At 54.9% G+C, this 17,292-nt stretch overlaps 2 protein-coding genes across 4 annotated transcripts in view; both read right to left on the reverse strand.

The window, feature by feature from the left end:
• TCEA3 (transcription elongation factor A3) overlaps nucleotides 1-10,834 on the reverse strand; it is a 35,163-nt gene extending 24,329 nt beyond the window's left edge. The window contains exons 1-4 of the mRNA XM_075552209.1: nucleotides 10,643-10,834; nucleotides 4,692-4,754; nucleotides 3,996-4,101; nucleotides 3,110-3,254 (exon numbers count right to left, since the gene is read on the reverse strand). Coding sequence (XP_075408324.1) covers nucleotides 3,110-3,254; nucleotides 3,996-4,101; nucleotides 4,692-4,754; nucleotides 10,643-10,711 — 383 coding nt within the window. The 5' untranslated portion in view covers nucleotides 10,712-10,834. The remainder of the gene's footprint in view (nucleotides 1-3,109; nucleotides 3,255-3,995; nucleotides 4,102-4,691; nucleotides 4,755-10,642) is intronic.
• A 5,094-nt stretch (nucleotides 10,835-15,928) lies between these two features.
• Nucleotides 15,929-17,292, reverse strand: part of ASAP3 (ArfGAP with SH3 domain, ankyrin repeat and PH domain 3) — a 44,897-nt gene continuing 43,533 nt past the window's right edge. For all 3 annotated transcript variants that reach the window (XM_075552237.1, XM_075552221.1, XM_075552227.1), the window contains 2 exons: nucleotides 17,181-17,271; nucleotides 15,929-16,320 (listed from right to left, as the gene is read on the reverse strand). In XM_075552237.1, coding sequence (XP_075408352.1) covers nucleotides 16,246-16,320; nucleotides 17,181-17,271 — 166 coding nt within the window. In that variant the 3' untranslated portion in view covers nucleotides 15,929-16,245. The remainder of the gene's footprint in view (nucleotides 16,321-17,180; nucleotides 17,272-17,292) is intronic.

The following is a 17,292-nucleotide window of genomic DNA, read 5'->3' on the forward strand; positions in this document are numbered from 1 at the left end:
AAAAAAACAAAAACAAATTCCCCCCTATATTCTCTCTGGAAGAAGCCCAGGTAGAACAATGGTTACATGGCTTGGTGCTTCGAAGCCACCAGCCATCCCCGGGGAAAGATGCGATAGTCTGCTTCCACCAAGGTCACAGCGTCAGGACCTCTGAGGTCGTTCTCTGTCCTCCAGGGTTCACCGAGTCAGAATCAACTCGACAGACAGCACCTGTTGGTGGTTTGGTTTTTGGCGTAATCTTTTTATGATTTACTGAAGTTCCCAAGGATTTCATTTTACTTGGATCCACAATCAAGGCTCATGGAAGCAGCAGTCAAGACATCAAACGGCGTACAGCATCGGGCCAATCTGCCGCCCAAGACCTCTGGAAAGTGTTGGCACTTTGAGGGCGAGTTGCACCTGACTGAAGCCGTGACCTTCTCGCTGGCAGCACACATATGTGGACACTGCAGCACAGGAAGCCTGGAGGGGGATTGATGAGCTTGAACGATGGTTTTGGCAAGCAACAGTGATTATACCAGGACGGTCTGAAGAAGAAACAAATCTGCTTTGGAAAAAGTCCAGCCGGATGCTCCTTAAAAGCAAGGATGGTGAGCCTTCTCTTCACGTGCTTTGGACATGTGGCCAGGAAAGACGAGTCCTTGGAAAAGGAACTTGACATGTTTGGGACAGGAGCGGTTCAGTGAACACGACGACCTTCAGGAGACGGGGTGTCACACGGGTTCAGACATAGCAATCGTGTGGATGGCGGGCGGTGCCTCCTTCTTCTGAACTTAAAGTTACTATGAGTCAGGGCTACCTTGCCATCACCTGACAGCAACCATGCACACGCTCCCCTCACTGATGTTACGCATGTAGTCTGCACGCATGCATTTCAAATCCCACTCCTCACTCTGCCTACTCGGTGGTGCTCTCCATGTCACTGCTTGTGCCACTTTCCAAGTGGCACTGTGTTGATTGGGCACCTCTGCCCGCCTAGTGGGAATCCCACAAGAGTTCTGGTCACTGTGCAGACATTGTGACCAGCCTGTGTCCCCCTGGAATGTCACTCTCCAAGATCACTGGGTCTAAAGGGCTTCTTCTTGCTGGCTCCCCTGGTCCTGTGCCTGACGGAGTTCTCTATGTCAGTGCCAGTGGGCAGGGCAAGTTGAAAGTTCTGGGGCATTGGTGATTGCTCTTTCACAAGGCCCGTGTTCTGCTGGGTTGGCTCCCTAAGTACCTCTGGGAAGGACAGGCACTGGCTGGAGTGGGGAGCGAGACTTCCTGCAGTGGGAGGGAGAGAGAAGACCCAGCTTCCCTCCTCAGAGACCATCACCTGCTGCACCTTCCTCAGTACCTTCCATAACAAACCAGAACATTTTGCAGTTATTGCAAATGACCAATGACAACTATGTGGGAGCTTCAGGACCAGTGGTGAGAGTGGCAATACGGGGAGGGTGGGGTGCAAAGGGGGAACCGATTACAAGGATCTACATGTGACCTCCTCCCTGGGGGATGGACCACAGAAAACTGGGTGAAGGGAGACGTTGGACAGTGCAAGATATGACAAAATAATAATTTATAAATTATCTAGGATTCGTGAGGGACGGGGGAGTGGGGAGGGAGGGGGAAAATGAAGAGCTGATACCAAGGGCTCAAGTAGAAAGCAAATGTTTGAGAATGACGAGGGCAATGAATATACAAATGTGCTTGACACAATGGATGGATGGATGAATGGATTGTGATAAGAGTTGTATAAGCCCCCAATAAAATGATTAAAAACAAAAAACAACCTAAAAGAAAACTACTTGGGAGCATGTCACCTTGGAAGGCAAGAATTCCACCCCTGCACCACCACTGCCCTCCAGTCTTTGTTGTCCAGATAAGTTAAAAGTGCTGAAGATCAAAGTTTCCGAAATGGCAGCAGAGAACTCTCACACACAGGACACAGCATCTTTGAGCTTTTATCTAATTCTCAACATGGATTTCTTGGAGTGGATTTCCTGAGTCCCAGGCATGCACATTAAAACATCGCCGGGCAGTGGATGGTGGGAGTCGTCAATGTCACCCACAACCATCCCCTCGACTATTACATGAACAAGCGTAGACTCCCAGGAAGTGATCTGTCAAGCCACAAAGGGAATGAGAGAGAAAACCAATTGCGAGTCAGTGTTCACTCGCGGCACCCCCGTGTGTGTGTGACAGAACTGTCCTCCACAGGGTTCCAGTGGCTGATTTCTCAGAGGTAGATCCGACTCCACACCCGGAAGAGGACTTACTCATACACCCAGGAAGGCTTTCCTCTGCCAGGAGCATGATCCATACGCCTTTAGGTCTGACCTGAAAGTCCTGCGGGTTTGGGGAGCACCTGACTGAGGCCCAGAATTGAGACCAACACGTGTTCTGTTCCTCTCAGCGGGGGGTCTGACAAAGTCTTGAACCCCACTCGGTCACATGACAGCTGAGCTGCAGGCCCCTCAGGAAAGCCCTGCTGGCCTAACCCCCAGCATCCTCATCACCAACTGGGACTGTTGAATGAAGACTTAACAATGCACTCTTCCTTCTGTAGGGACAAACAGGCCCAGGAGACCGAGTAAAGGTGGGACGCCGGCTGTGTCACCAGATACCATAGCTTACAGTAGGAATGGCCGCTGACTGGTGAATTCTGTCTGCACTTCAGGAAGGCAATGAAGGGACTGTCATTTGGGGAAACCAAAGCTTGCACTTGCCCGGAGAGGAGTAAGCCAGTAGTGAGCACTGCCATGGGAAGCTTTGTACATGGGACTTTCCCAAGACTTGGGACAGGAGCTCTCAAGTCAGAGGATCCCCCCATGGTGGCCCCATTTCCTTCTCTTGTGTGAGACAGAGACTGTGTGGCTCTTTGTACACTTGAGAGGCGACCCTGCTGGCACCCTGTCTGTCTGGCCATGCCTCCTCCCAGGTGAAGCCAGGGCCCACCTAGAAGCTCGTGTGGCCCTGTGAGTCTGCCTGGTTGAGACGAAGACCCCAGAGGGGCCACCGTGGGCGACAGTAACCATAAACTCCTGGTGGGGTTGTGAGAACTACATAAAATGATAGCAACCAAGCTGCTGGTGGAGGAGGTGACCAGTGCCAGCCCCTTCCTTCTCACCTGTCTTTGGGCTCGTCCCTGGGCCTTTTCCTTGGTGAAGAAAGGCCTGCCTCTGCCTTCCAGTCCGGGCAATCAGGCTCTTTGTCACTCTTCTTTGCTGTGTCTCTCTCCTCTCCTTTCTCTCCTTTGGGGAGCCCAGGGGAATCTGCAAGCAGAAGGGTAGCATTGGCCCTCAAGGCAGCCCCAATCATAGGACCCAGCAAGAGTTTGGGGAGCAAAGGGCAGGGACACGGGGACTGCCACGCAGCACCCCCTAACATATGCATGCACACCTACATATACAATGTACATACATGTGTACAAATCCTCATTCACACACGGGGCTATAATGCATTTACACTCACATACCCCCCTGCATATATGAAGGGGCTTCAAGAAGTTCATGGAAACATTCCATTATCATTTAATTCTATTTTTTTCATGAACTTATTCAAGAGCCCCTTGCATTCATATGAATGTGTCCACGTACAGCACCCAGTCGGCGTGTGACTGGTGGCAGCCCCATGTATGCTGGAGGGTTTCTGGTGTTTGATTTTTCCAATTAAGTTGACTGCCAGGCCTTTCTTCCAAGGCAATTCTGGTTGAACTTGAACCTGAAGCCTTTTGGTTAAGCATCCGTGTTCACCCATTTGTACCCCATAGGGACTCTGTGTACATACAAGTATACATGTACTCTATAGGCAAACATGAGCACACACATATGCACATCCATACACACCCACATGCTGGGGCACCGCCCAGCAGCTCACTCCCTGAGCCTCAGGAGAGCACACCTGCCGCGGACGAAGTCACCTGACAAGCACACCACCAGTCGGGCCCAGGTGCTCAGGGGGGTGCGCAGGGCGGAAGACCTGGAGCCCAGGCTTTCCTTTCCGGCCCTTCTCACCGAGCAGCCGCTTCCAGTTTTTGATGAGGACTTTGGCTAAGGCCACCGCCTCCTTGTCTGAGCAGTGCTTGCGGACCCCATTCACGGCCACCCCAATCCTGGTTGTCTGTAAAACAAGAGGGCTTGGGCTGTTCCCAATCAACCACTCCCTCCCCCTGGTGCCCTCAGGGCCCTGGCTCTGACCCTCGGCTGCGGTGACCGCCCCAATCCCATAACCTAACCAAGGCCGGGGCCAGCCTTGCCTGGCTGCTCACCCCAGCTTTGGTGAAAAGCCAAGGAGGGAGGCTTGGGTGGATCAGGCCTCCTCCCCTCTGGAACCCAGGGCCTCTGAGCTGCCACAGCTTAGCTCAGTACTCATTTTTGAGGGCCAAGCAGCTTCTGGTAAAGTATGGGGCTACATGGGCAAAGCTAGAAACGGGGCTTTCCCCTCTGCCTGGATCACTGCCCTGTTCAAGGAAACACACCCGTTTTCTCCCAGACCCAGGGGGTTGGGGCCATACCCTGCCCCTCCCCACAGATGACCCGGGGTCTCCTTCCGTCCCCCTCATCAGATTTGTGTACCTCAGGACCAGTGACTCCCTTTGCCCCAGGCTCTCCCCTCAGAAATTCCTCTTCTCCAAGGGCTCTCCCCCAGGCCGCCCTGAGAAGTCTCCCCAATCCCTCACAGTGCCCGTGGGCTCCCCTGGCCCCACCTACCTGTAGTAGCTGGATGGACATCTGGCAGCTGTTCAGCTTCTTCAGAAGATCAAGGGCGCCTTCCTGTGGGAGGTCACAGGTGAGGACTGAGGCCCATGGCTGTGCAGTGGGTCCCAGGCCTCTGACCCCTCCAGGTCTTTTCCAGGAGGGAGAGGAGGGAGGAGGGAGGAGGGGAGGACAGTCTAGTGACAGTTACTGGCAGACCAGGAGTGGAGCTCAGCAGCTCACTCTGACCCGGCTTGCCTCTGCTGTTCTGCTAACCTGCATCCTCCTCCTGCCCCGTCTGTCCCGCAAAGAGTAGTCATGTCAACAACACTCCTTGATGCTTGTCTGTCTGTCTGTCTGTCTGTCTCCCGCTTCCTCTCATTTCCCAGCTGAGAACTTCCGCAGACTGAGACTTGGGGGTTGCTTTTTCTTCCAATAGCATTATCAAGGCAGAGGAGGCTTGGTGGTTCAGGCCTAACGTTCTCAGCTGGGAATCCCAGGTCTGCTGCTAGCTGCCCCTCGGGAGACAAACTGCTGGAAACCCGACGGGGCAAGTCTCCTCTGCCTTCTAGGCTTTCTCTAAGTTGGAATCCACCCGACAGCAGGCCTGATTGGTCTTTTGGTTGATCCATGTTTGAATGACATGCATGAAATGTTCAATAAATTGCACTGAGAGTCGAATATAATTTGATGAGTTCTGACATACATGTACACGGAGACCATCCCCACAATCAAGATGTGAATATATCTATGATCTCCAATCATGTCCTGATGCCCCTTTGTAGAGTACCCCTCCCTCTATTCCAGCCTGGGCCCAGGCAACGGACAGTCTGCGTTGTCGCCAGAGGAACTCCAGAGTTCTGGTGGCGCTGTGGCACAAACACTGGACTGCTCACTGCCAAGTTGGCACTTCAGAACCACCAGTCGCTACAAGGGAGAAAGATGGGCTGACTGCTCCCGTAAAGACTTGCAGTCTCAGCAACCGTCTAAGAGTCACTCTCCATCGAAACAGACTCAAAGGCAGTGGGTTTGCCTTCTGCTTTCTATTATTTTAAAAATCATTGTATTAGGGGCTCATACAACTCTTATCACAATCCATGCATACATCAATTGTGTCAAGCACATTTGTACATTCATTGCCCTCATCATTCTCAAAACATTTGCTCTCCATTTAATGACCTCGTCTTTTGAAGGGTTTGACACAAAGAATATGGATGGACTTTTTCGCTCTGGTTTCTTTCACACAATTACTGTCACCGCCTTCTTCTGAGCTACACCTGTGCTGCGGTGTGGAACAATGGTGCCTTGTTATTGCTGTGTAGTGTAGGCTACACCACAATCTGTTCATCCGCTGGCCTGTGGCTGGGACTCTGGGGTTACCACGTGGGGTGCTACAAAGGAAGTGGTCATGACCATTCACAAGCAAGTCTTTGTGGGAACAAGAACTTTCCTTTCTTTGGGATAAGGAGACCTGTTTGAGCCTCCGCTGCAGGCTTTAGAGTTCAGCACAGAGCCCAGTGGTTCCCGGGTGAATGCATGAGTGAGTGAGTGAATGAATGAAGCCAAAAGCATGAACTGGGAAGCCTCCGGGGGAGGGGACAAAGGGAGGCTCAGCAGTGCATACATGCTGATTACCAGGCCCTGGTCAGCCCTGACCCATTCTAACCCCTGTCCTCTCACCCCCTTCCTAGTGGTAGCCTGAGAGCCTCCTGTCCTTATGGGTTTCTGGGGATCACTAGCTGACTGTGTCCTGTCTGCCCTTCCCTGCCCGCCCCCAATCACCCAGTTCCAGCTGACAACCCCCGCCCTGCCAGGCTCCTGGACCATGTCCCAAAGCCGGCCTCCCTCAGGCCTCAGGCCACCTTAGAAGGTAGACTCTTGGGATTTTTCTGCAGTGGCGTGCCTTGTGGATCTGTGTGAAAACCATCCCGTGGACCTCCAACTCTGTGTGTTACATTAAGTGTTTATGGTGGACACAGCCCTGCTCTTTCACATGTGTGAGCTCACTGAACTTGCACAGCTGCCTGATGAGATAGGTACTGTCGCTGCCCCAACTATACACAGAAGGGGGCTCCCAAATGGCAGAGAGCTTAAACAATTTGCCCCAAGTCCCAGTGTTTGCAGAGAGCTGAGCTGGGCTTTAAACTCAGATCTTTCAGGCTCTAGTGTCTACACCCACTGGGGAGGTGTGGCTACAGCTCCGTGGGGGCACGGCAGAGTGTCAACGTGAGTGCGGGCTGTGGGATGCTGGCCCATGTTCAACAACCGCTTGACCCAGACAACAAAACCCACATCGGGTTTGCAGTACTTGTCATTTCCTGTGGTGTAAATGTTCCTGCCACAGCCAATGCCAAGTTCCTGACATAACGGCTCAGTGCTGAGGGAAGTCCTGGGAGGGTAGGGCAGTACCATGCTATGGACTGGATTTCTGACAGGCGAGGAGGCCTTCCAAAAGTTTGTGGGAAAAGTCCATGATGTTTTCATCCCAGTTTTGCATGACTGTAGACTATATACTTGCTAATCAATAATCACTAGGCCACAGGTAAATAGTAAAATGCAGCAAATTACTTGGAATATTTTTATCTTTGTTCTTTAATATAACTTATTTAATTATAAGCAAGCATCTGCTTTAATATATAGACACACATCTATATAAACATATAAAACAGTTGGATTTAACAACTGGCTTATACACTTTCTGAAGAACCCGCCGTCAGCTTCTCTCAGCTGTCTAATTTAGCAGCGAGTGTGTGCCGCTCCGGGTGCTGTATAACTGGGTCAGGATGGAGAAGAGGCGCTGTGAGGGCAGGCTGTCGCTAGACACCAAGCGTTACGCAAGGATCGCTGGGCTGGTTCCTTGTGCCGCCAGGGCTGTCTATGCGTGAAGCTGTGGGTTTGCCCCTGGAGGCATGACTGTGTCTATTTATCTTTTAGGGTGATGCCTGTATGAGTAGGTGTGTGTGTGTTTGATAAGTCTGCAGTTCTGTGTGTCTGGGTGTAGCTCGGTTTGTGTGTGCGTGTTTGTCTTTGTGTGGCTTTTTGTGACTGCAGTGTGATCTGCCAGGGTCACTGTGTCGCTCACGGGAGTGTCGGTAGCCAGGTGCTGTACGCAGTGTCTTGTTTAGCTATTGTGGTGTGTGGGTGCATGTGTGCAGCTGTGTCTGTTGCCGTGTCATTTTGTGCATAGGTAGCGATGACTGTCAGTGTTGGGTTGTATACTGGAGGCTGGTTCAGTCTGCTCTGCACACTCGCAGAGACCAACAAAAGCCTTAAGTTCTCAGGACTTCAGCAATTGGCTGCAGCAAACCCCAGGCCTGAGCTGCAACGTGGAGGATCCGTCTGACTACAGGAAGTGTGTCCTCCTCTCTCCAACCACCACGGGGCGGGCCCACTTTCACACGCAGAGGAGGCCCCACCTTCCTTGTCAGAGGCCCAGAGTGCTGTGCCCACTCAGAAGCTGCCAAGAACCCAGGCGCAGACGTGGCTGCAGGCAGTTCTGAGTGGCAGCCAAGCTGGGGCTCTACTTGTATCTTGGAAAGCGCTCCAGGCACTTCCACGGAGACCCATCTCCAAGGGAGCCCATTTCCTCTTCCCATTGAACAGGGAGGAAATGTTTGGTTAGCTGTTGTGGTGTGTGTCTATGGGTGCATGGGCCGAGATGAAAACTAGAGGAACTTGCCTAGGTCCATAAAAGGAATTAAAAAAAAAAAGGAGACACATATTCCTTCATCTTTGACCAGTTCCACTTCCCCAACCCCACTAAGCAGCCTAACCCCAGGTCTCCCAAGTCCCTGCACCCCACTCTGGCCCTGACATGTGGTAGTTCCTTCCGGGCCCAAGCCTGGGCTCAGCATGGGAAGGGGCTAGAGTAACTTTTGTACTTGACCTGGAATAATACACGTTTAAAATATCTGGGCTGGGCTCCATCATTCCCACCTGGGGAAATGGCCCGGTTCATTCATTTTGGAGGAATTCCGATGGAAGCTAGGAGCCTTCAGTTATCAGCAGGTTCTCAGCACCGCTGAGTCCTCCCGGCTGGGCAGTGGCAGGTGTCAGTCACTGTCTCTAACCAAGCACCAGCTGGGCCCTTTGCCTATTGCCCCTCTTCAACGTCTCTTCTCCCCAAGCGGTGTGTAATCTCTTCATGCAGATAAAGAACTGAGGCTCTGGCCTCTTTATATTAAAGGCAATTAATTACAGCTCATTGTCTGCTCTGGGATTCCCCGACAGCGTTGGTTGCTACACAGAAGCGTGGATCTAGGGAAAACAGGGCCCGTGGCAAGCATTAAAGTTGCGACTCTGTCCAAACATCCATCTTAAATATGTAGCATCATCGCGCACCTTGGGCTGGTAATCTGACAATCACAAATCTGCCTTGGGGCCCCAATTATCCACTTTCATGGAGGAGAAACCTTAAGAAAAATGTCTTTTTCAAGCGTCTTTCGAACCTTTGCGCTTCTGCTGCTGTCGATATCATTGCCCTCCGTTTTGGTGGACGCTTACTTTCGTAGAAAATGATCCCTCCTAACGTTTAGAGCTTTTCAGGAGGAGAGAGAGGTTGAGGTGCTTGTGGGGAGGTGGATAGAAAGCCAGGACCTCAGACACAGGAGCCTCACGAAAGAGAAGGCCCGGGACCGGGTGTGTGTGGGGGTGTGTGTAGTGGTGTGTGTGTGGGGGGTGTGTGTGCACGCGTGTCTGTGTAAAGAGCTGCTAAAGTGGTCGGGAGAGCGAGGCAAGGGGAGAAGCAAGCCGTTAAGTAACCATATGCAGACCCACAACCCAACCAAACCAAATCCATTGCAGATCAGAACTGCCCCACAGGGTTTCCAAGTCCTTGGCAGGGGGTTGTCACATCTTCCCGGTTGGTTCCACCCTCTGATCTTTAACAGTAAGAGCTTAGCCAGTGCGCCACCAGGGGCTACTGAAGTCAGGTAAAGGGCACCCTAAAATCGGAAGTGCTGTAATCCGTTTTAATTCGTTACAAGTGGAACCTGCAAGTGCTCTGTGGGGCTTCCCTTCAAGGGGCGCAGCAACCTCTGCCGGCCCCTAATTTCCCTGGGGGGTGTGTGTGTCACCTCTTTCCCAAACACCCAGGGTGGGCATGCTGCGCCTGCTCCAGCACGTGGCTGCGCGTGGTGGGAGAAGGGTCCCTGGACCGAGCGAGGCCGCGACGGGACGCCCCTGGCTCCCCTCTCCCTCTTCTCTGGGGTGTGAGACCAGGCCCTGCCTGGAGGCGCCAAGGCCAAGTTTGCTTTGGTTGGAGATCCGGCCGCTGCCAGGCTGAGGCAAAGATCATGCATGGGATATCAAACATTAACTTCACCTCGGGGCTGCAGCCAGGGCATCAGACTGCAGGGTGGGGTGGGGTGGGGGAGGGGTGGCAGCCACCAGCCGCGATTCTGTGCCCTGGTCCTCCAGCCCAGCCCCCTCCCCGCACCTGTTCGCCCGCCGCCCAGCCCTCCCCTGGCCAATTACAGGCAAAATGGCAACCAGACCCGCTCCGGCTCCCTCTCCCCCAGGAGCCACTCCCGAAGTGAGGGGAGAACGCAACCCGCACCCCCCCAACCCAAGGTTCCTAGCCCCTTCTCAGGGCCCAGGGATGGTGCCCCCTCCTGCCACCTATCCCCGCCCGCCCGCCCGCCCTTGGCACACCGCCCGCCCGCCGCGCGTTCCAGGACTTGGAAAGTCTTGGCTTCACTTTCGGGGCTTGTTACCACTTTCTCCTGCGCCCCAGAAGCCTACGGATTCTACACAACTGGGGCCACTTGCAACCCCGCTTCTCTGCGCCCCACCGACGACGCTTCAGCCCAGCCCCCAAGCTCCAGGGCGGCCGGGGCCAAGTGCACACGCCCACCCGGAGGCGCCCAGCCGTCCCCAGGGACACCGAGCCCTGCGCCAGCCGCGCCGCCCTCGGGTCCCGAGCTGCACACGCGCCGCCCGGGCGGCCCGCCAGCCCGCAGCCTCACCGTGTGCTTCCTGGCCACCATCTTCTCCAGCTTCTTGGCGATCCTCAGCAGCTCCTCTTCGCGGCTCATGGTGGCCGGGGGTCGCCCAGCGGCGCGGGCAGCGCGCGGGCCGCAGACGCGAAGCGCGAGGACGCGCGACCTGCGCCAGCGCCGCTCACACGCGCGCGCGCGCGCTCCCTCACACGCACTCACACTCACACCCCCCGCGACGCTCACGCCTGCCGGGGGCGGGGCTCCCCCACCCCTGCTCGGGCCGGCCGCCTGGGGCGCGGGGGGAGGGGAGGTGGCCAGCACTAAATATAGACTTCAAGGACTCGCCGGGGCAAAGTTTGCGGGCGGCGACGGGCGGCCGGGCCTCCTGGGAGGGAGACGGGGCAGCGAGAGCCGGCCCTTCGCGGCGGGCCCGGCCGGGAGCCCGCGGGCGGGCCGGGGGACACTGGGAGGGGGGCTCTCGGGCGGCGCCCCGCGGCTCGGAGGGGCGCCGCCGAGGGGAGGTCTGCAGGTCTCGGGTCTCTGCCCCTCGGCAGCCCAAAGCGGGCGGCCGGCTCCGCGCCCCGCTCCCAAGCGGAGGCAACTTTATGCGCTCCCATCACGCGGCCGTGAACTCCAACTCAGCAGCGCTCACTCGTTTGTGCACGGGCTGTGCACACGTCTGCACCCAGGCTGCTGGCGCCTGTAGGCCCCCAAAGGGCACGCACTTGCACGCCGCTTATTTTGCCAGTTGGTTTTACAGTTCGAACGGGTCCCCAGAGTCTGCGGTGCGGCTGCTGGGGGACCAATATCCAGAGTTTAGGAGAGCGAGCAGCGACTCCATGGATGGCAGCGTGTTTGGCTTTTGGTTTTAAGATTCTTTGAAGCAGCCTTCGCGGTGCCCTCGTTGGGGACTAACTGCTAGGTCAGCGGTTTGGAACACCCAGCCGCTCCGCAGTGGGGTGGCCAGCGGGCGGGGAAGACCCGGCTTTCCATTCTCTTAAATTAGTTTCGGACACTCACAGGGGCAGTTCTTCCCTGTTCTATAGGGTCACTGGGAGTCCACATTGACTCGTTGGCAGAGAGCTGGTTTTGTGGATAGGGCTCTGGAGAAACAGCGGTCCCAGCACCTGTGTCTTTCATTCACTCAGAGCCAGGCCATTGTCTCTCAGCGGGCCGGGCGCTGGAAGGGGGAGGGCACACATGGTGCCCACCTCCCATAGCTGTGCATACCCTCTACTCTGGAGGGGCTCACCTTCCAATTGGCCCTCAGTCTCGTCCCCTGTGAGTTCTAGGAAAGGAGCAGGGGGGTGGAGCAGAAGAGTTTTGCAAACCTGCCGGTTGGTTGTTCATTTTTTTGAGGATTCTGAAGCCTGGCGTTCCCAAGTGAGCTGGGTAGAAGTGCGCCGCCGGGGTTCAAGGCCATGATCTTAGGAAGCAGAGGGCCAGGCTTGTCTTCAGAGACCCTTCTGAGTTCAACATTTCAGCTAGTAGCCAGGCCTTCCTGTGCCTTAGAATGGAAGCTACATAACCAAACGTCCACTGTGAGGCTGGGGGGTGGAGGGGAGTGTTGCTGCGGGCGAGTCTCCAGACTTCCCTGAGACCTTGTTTGGTGAAGGCCCCCAGCCACCCCGGCCTGGATGGGTGCTGGCCTGGGCCAGTCACCTGAACTGCTGCTGTGAGACCTGCCCCGCAGCAAGGACTCAGCGTGAACCAGACAGCGGTCTGGCCTCCAAAGAATAAAGTGCACCAGGTACTTGTGGTTCTGGGTGTGAGAAGCTGTAATGCAGGCGTGGGATGGCCAACTGCTGTGCTGACCACATAGGGGAGAGGTCAAGGAGACGGGACAGCACACTTACTCTCGGGACACTTTTGTTCAGGGGGACCTGCATCAGGTTGAGGCTTTATCTCTGGAAACACCAGGTGTAAGCTTTAGGCTGAGGTGTGGAGTGGGAGTTGGCAGGATGTTCAGGATAAAAGGAAACATCACGAATTCATCAAATATCTGTTGAGTGCCTATCATGGGCCAGACAGGTCTAGCCTTGAGCGTCCAGTGAGGAGTAACAGCCCAGCTGGGGCTGTGAATGTGCAGAGCTCTGGGATGGGAGGGTGCTTGATGTGTGTGTATGTGTGTGTGTGGGGGGGGGTGTAAAATGAACCAAAAGGTCAGCGCGGCTGCAGCACAGAGGCGAGGCACGGCCAGAACCCACCAGATCCCCGCCGCATCACTGCCAGAAGAGGGGAAGCAGGCAGAGGTGAGGTGGGTGTAGCATGAGCTCCCAGAACACCGCAGCTCCCACATAGATTTAGGCATCCCACTTAACGGTTAGACTTTAATAATTTGGTGCTTGCCAGGTTCTTGACCAGCCCTTGGCCAAGCCCTGCGGCATTAAAGGGGCAGCAGAGAGGCAGAGGTTGCCCATGATGATTTAGGAGTGACTTTTTTTTTAAAAGGATAATTTCCCCTCAAACTTCTGCCTACCTCCACCTTCAACAGGGCACCGTCAAAAGACACGAAGGTTCCTCTATCATCAGAGCTCAGAGCTTGATGACCAGAGAGGGCGATGAGCTGCTCGGGGTTGCACTGCTTGACTGTAGAGGGCACTGCCAGTAGCCACCATATAGGCCATCCTGGAGGACACCTGCAGATCATTCCTGTCCATACCTCGGGCAGCTTCCCTCTCCCTCCATGGGCGTTACAGAGGGCAGGCTGGGCGAGCTGGGGAACAGAGAGGGCTCTCTGGACAAACGAAACCCACAGGAGATGTAAAGAGCTTTATTTCAAGTATCATTGGCTTGTGTAGGCCGGAGATCTGTAAGACAGGCCGACTGGTTGGAAACACAAGCAGGAACTGAAGCTGCAGTCTTAGGGCAGAATTCCGTCTTAGGGCAACCTCCATGTCTGCTCTGATATCTCGAATGGATTGGAAGGGGCCCACCCACCCACCTACATGATCTAGACTCTAGGTTCACCTTGACCTGAGGGCCAATTGACTGCAGGTGTTAACCACAGCTACAAAGGAGTCACAGCAACACCTAGATTACGGCTTGATTAAGTAAGGGGTCCACAGCCTGGCCAAGGTGACACAAAATGATCACCCCCCACCCCTCAGCCCACGTTCAGAGTTGGTGATGAGTACCCAGTTTGTTCACCCGGGAAGAGAAGCTTGAAGGTACGGGCCCCTCAAGGCAGTCATTTAGCAGGTCCCCAAGGCCCCCAGCAAATCCTGAGCCGAGGTGTCCACAGTGGGAACTCCATTAACACGGCCCATGGTTTTCACCTTTAACTTCCCATTATGGATTGTGTCCCTCAGAAAGAAAAACAACTAACCCCTATGCCTCACTATGACCCTGTTTGGAAACTGCTTTGTTAATGAGGTCATCCCAAAGTGGGGTAGATCCTAACCTCAGCATTCCTGTGAGGTGTCTTAAGGGACACTCGGAGGCACCTACATCCACACATGTAGGCAGGAGGGAGCAAATGAGGACCGGTCTACAAGCCAAGGAACGCTGAGGAAGCCCTGGGACTACGGACAAGAACTCCCCAAGCGCTGGTGTCTAGATTTGGACCTCTAGGCACTAACACGTTTCTGCCCTCCAAAGCCACCCCTCGTGGTGTTTTCACGGTCCTTCCCTACGCCTCCTATGCTTGCTGGGATCACGTCCCCAACAAGGCCTTGTTTTCGGGGGGCAATCAAATCAAGACAGGACTAAATCTGTTAGGTCTTGACTCCTGGTCCAGGGCTTGCTCTGGGTTTCTCCAGCCCAGCACTATTTGGGCTGGATAAGTTGGTGCTGTGACAGCTGTCCTGTGTATTGTCAGCTGTTTACCCACTGGCAAGAGTACTCTCCAGTGTGACCATAAAAAATGCCCCCAGGCAGCACCAAATATCCTATGGCAATACTGACCCTCCTTGAGAATGGCCGATGCCTGGATCTGTCTCTTGCTTACTTCGGGCAAAGAATCCCAAGTCCTACTTGATCTTTAGAAAACACAAATGAAAATGAAAGCCCTGGACGACGTTATCCCCATTCTCACCTCAAACCCCCCCCCCCCCAACCTCACCCCAACACAGAGAGAGAGAGAGAGAGAGAGAGAGAGAGAGAGAGAGAGAGAGAAGTGCCCTTGGAAGGCAGTGGGGAAAGTGCTCAACTGCTGGTGGGAAAGCTGACAACCTGAACCCACCAACTGCTCTATGGGACAAAGCGGTGGCAGTCTGCTTCCGCAAAGGTGACTGCTCACGGGGTCAGTTCTCTGTCCTGCAGGGTTTCTGTGAGCCAGAATCAACTTAAAAAAGAAAGCAATGGGCTTTTGGTTTAGCCCCTAAGACTGATATATTAGACACAAGTGAGATGAACAAGACACTGGGCCTGCTGAGGACAGCCCTGTTCCTGTGGGGCCGCAGACAGCCTGCTCCCCCGTGGAAGCAGGTCACCTGTGTTGGCCATTGACTTCAATTTGGCCTCTCTTGCTTGGCCTGGCCCATACCTACCAAGGACTGAGGGCGCAGCACCACGTGGCTGAGGTGTCACTGGCAGGTACCTGTGTCTGTGTATAATCCCCACCCCCCTCTCCCCACTAGGCCTGCTTTCTAAGAGGAGGCTGGAGGACTAAAGCAATGACTCAAAGGGTAGATTTCTGGCTCTGGGGACAGAACTGGTAAATCTCAGCTCCCTCATTTCTATCATCACCCCCATCCCCCACCTCTTCCTTGTCTTCCTCTCAGCCTAGAATGGAAGGCTCCTGAGCTGACTGAGGCAATAAATGAGGAAACCAGGCCTTTTCTCCCCCTAAATCCAGCGGTGGGGGAGTGAGGTGAGTCCTACCTGACTGCCTAGCTGGGGATTGTGGTTCCTCATCAGGGGTGCTAGTCAGAATGTTTAGTAGCCAGACAGCGTGGGCTATAAGACAATTGAGTGGGGTAAGTGGTTACGTGCTCAGTGACCAGTTGGCAGGCTGGCCTCACCCTGAGACTTAGAAGACAGGCCTGGCAATCTGCTCACAAGACATCCCAAGGGAGCTGGTCTGCGCTGCGCGCTGCACGAGGTTGCCTTGAGTTGGAATCAACTCAGTGGCACTCAACAATAATATAACAAGGGTTGTGGGGCCCCAAGCAGAATGGATATGGACAGTGGACAACTGCTATGGGGTTATGGTGTAAACCAGCTCATTAGCTACCCTGCCACAAAGACTTCCTTGAAGTCTAACCCTTCCCATTCCCAAGCCCAACCCAGGGACCAGTCTTCCAGAAAGTGAGTACACCAGTAGGGCACTGTTGTATCCACGCGGCCAAGGACAGGCCTGGACAACAGAGCTGGAACTGAGGACACAGACGCTGGACTGATATATTGTTGGGGAGATAGTCCCTTGCCTGGATGCCGAGAGATGGAAGGGAGGAAGTCAGTCCTGGGCTGATGCGGGGCGTTAGTTTCTGCAGCTGAACTGAACTCAGGGGTACTTGGGTCTTGGGGTGGGCAATGAGATAAAGAGGGGAACTCTCAGCATGCTAACATGGAAGGGCCAGGCAGATCCTTGGCAGGGGCTCTGGTCTGAGGAAGGAAGCCAGTCACAAAGGCACCAGGGCCCTCAAGTTCCAGTTTTGAATGTTGGGGTGATTCAGACATGCAAGGAGCTAGTCTTGCCACAACTGCACAGAACTCGCTGGGAGAAGCCCCGTCCGTGAGCCATCTTCTTCAGGGCAGCCAGCCTGGGAAGAAGAGCAGAACGGAAGTTTCAAACACGCATCTGTACCGGGGCTTTCTCTCGCTCGGTCCCCTCACTCGTCCCGTTGTGGGTGGATTCAACGATCCCCATTTTTCAGATGATGAAGCCAAGCCATGAAGCAGTGACAGCCCTTGACCTAGGCTCGCATTGTCACACACCTGCACAACAGCGTCACTTGAGTGCTGGGTGGTGGGTACCAGGTTCTCGAGTCACCCTGAGTCAGGACCCCCGCCCCACTTCTTCATAGCTAACAACAAAAGTGCAACCAGCATATGGACACAGATGTGGGTCTGGGATGGATGGAGGCGCATGGTTCCCACCCCTACCTTCCCCACCCCTGGCTTCCCCACCTCCTGACCCAGGATCCAGGATGGAGTGTTATCCCTGAGGAATGCCCAAGGGCACGAGACAGTGTTCCTTTCCACCTGGACTGCTCTGACCTTCGCCTACACCCAGGTTCCTCAACGAACTTGGTTGTGGTCCCAGATTGATTTGGTGGAGAGAAGCCCCGTTATGGGCCGGCCTCGATTTGTCCACGCCCCATCCTTCTAGGCCGTGGAGCTGGAAGCTTTGGCAGATCTCAGCAGGTGAGAGGTGAGTTAGGAAAACCCAGGACTGGTCTAGTCCTGACCTTCTCTGGGAGCCCAGCCTGGCTTGATGCAGTTTTGCTCACCCTCCTTGGGGAGGAACCAGGCCTGGGCTCCCCTAAGCTTCTGGCCTGGGGCTGCAGGAGGCAGGAGGGGCACCAGGACAGGGCCCATGTGTCCCAGCCACCTACCCTTGACTACAAGTACTCTCCAGGCACTCCACCACCCCCCTCACACCACAGCCCAGAGCACCTACCGGCATGTTCCTTCCAGACAGCAGCTGCTGGGCTGAGGTGCCCTCTTCCAGGCGCCGGGCCCCCCGCCGGTAGGAGCGAGTGCTCTCAGAGCTGGAAGTCAGGGAGAGGTCA

The sequence above is a fragment of the Tenrec ecaudatus genome, chromosome 1 (genome assembly GCF_050624435.1).
Source record: "Tenrec ecaudatus isolate mTenEca1 chromosome 1, mTenEca1.hap1, whole genome shotgun sequence".
In the NCBI taxonomy this organism is placed as follows: Eukaryota; Metazoa; Chordata; class Mammalia; order Afrosoricida; family Tenrecidae; genus Tenrec; species Tenrec ecaudatus.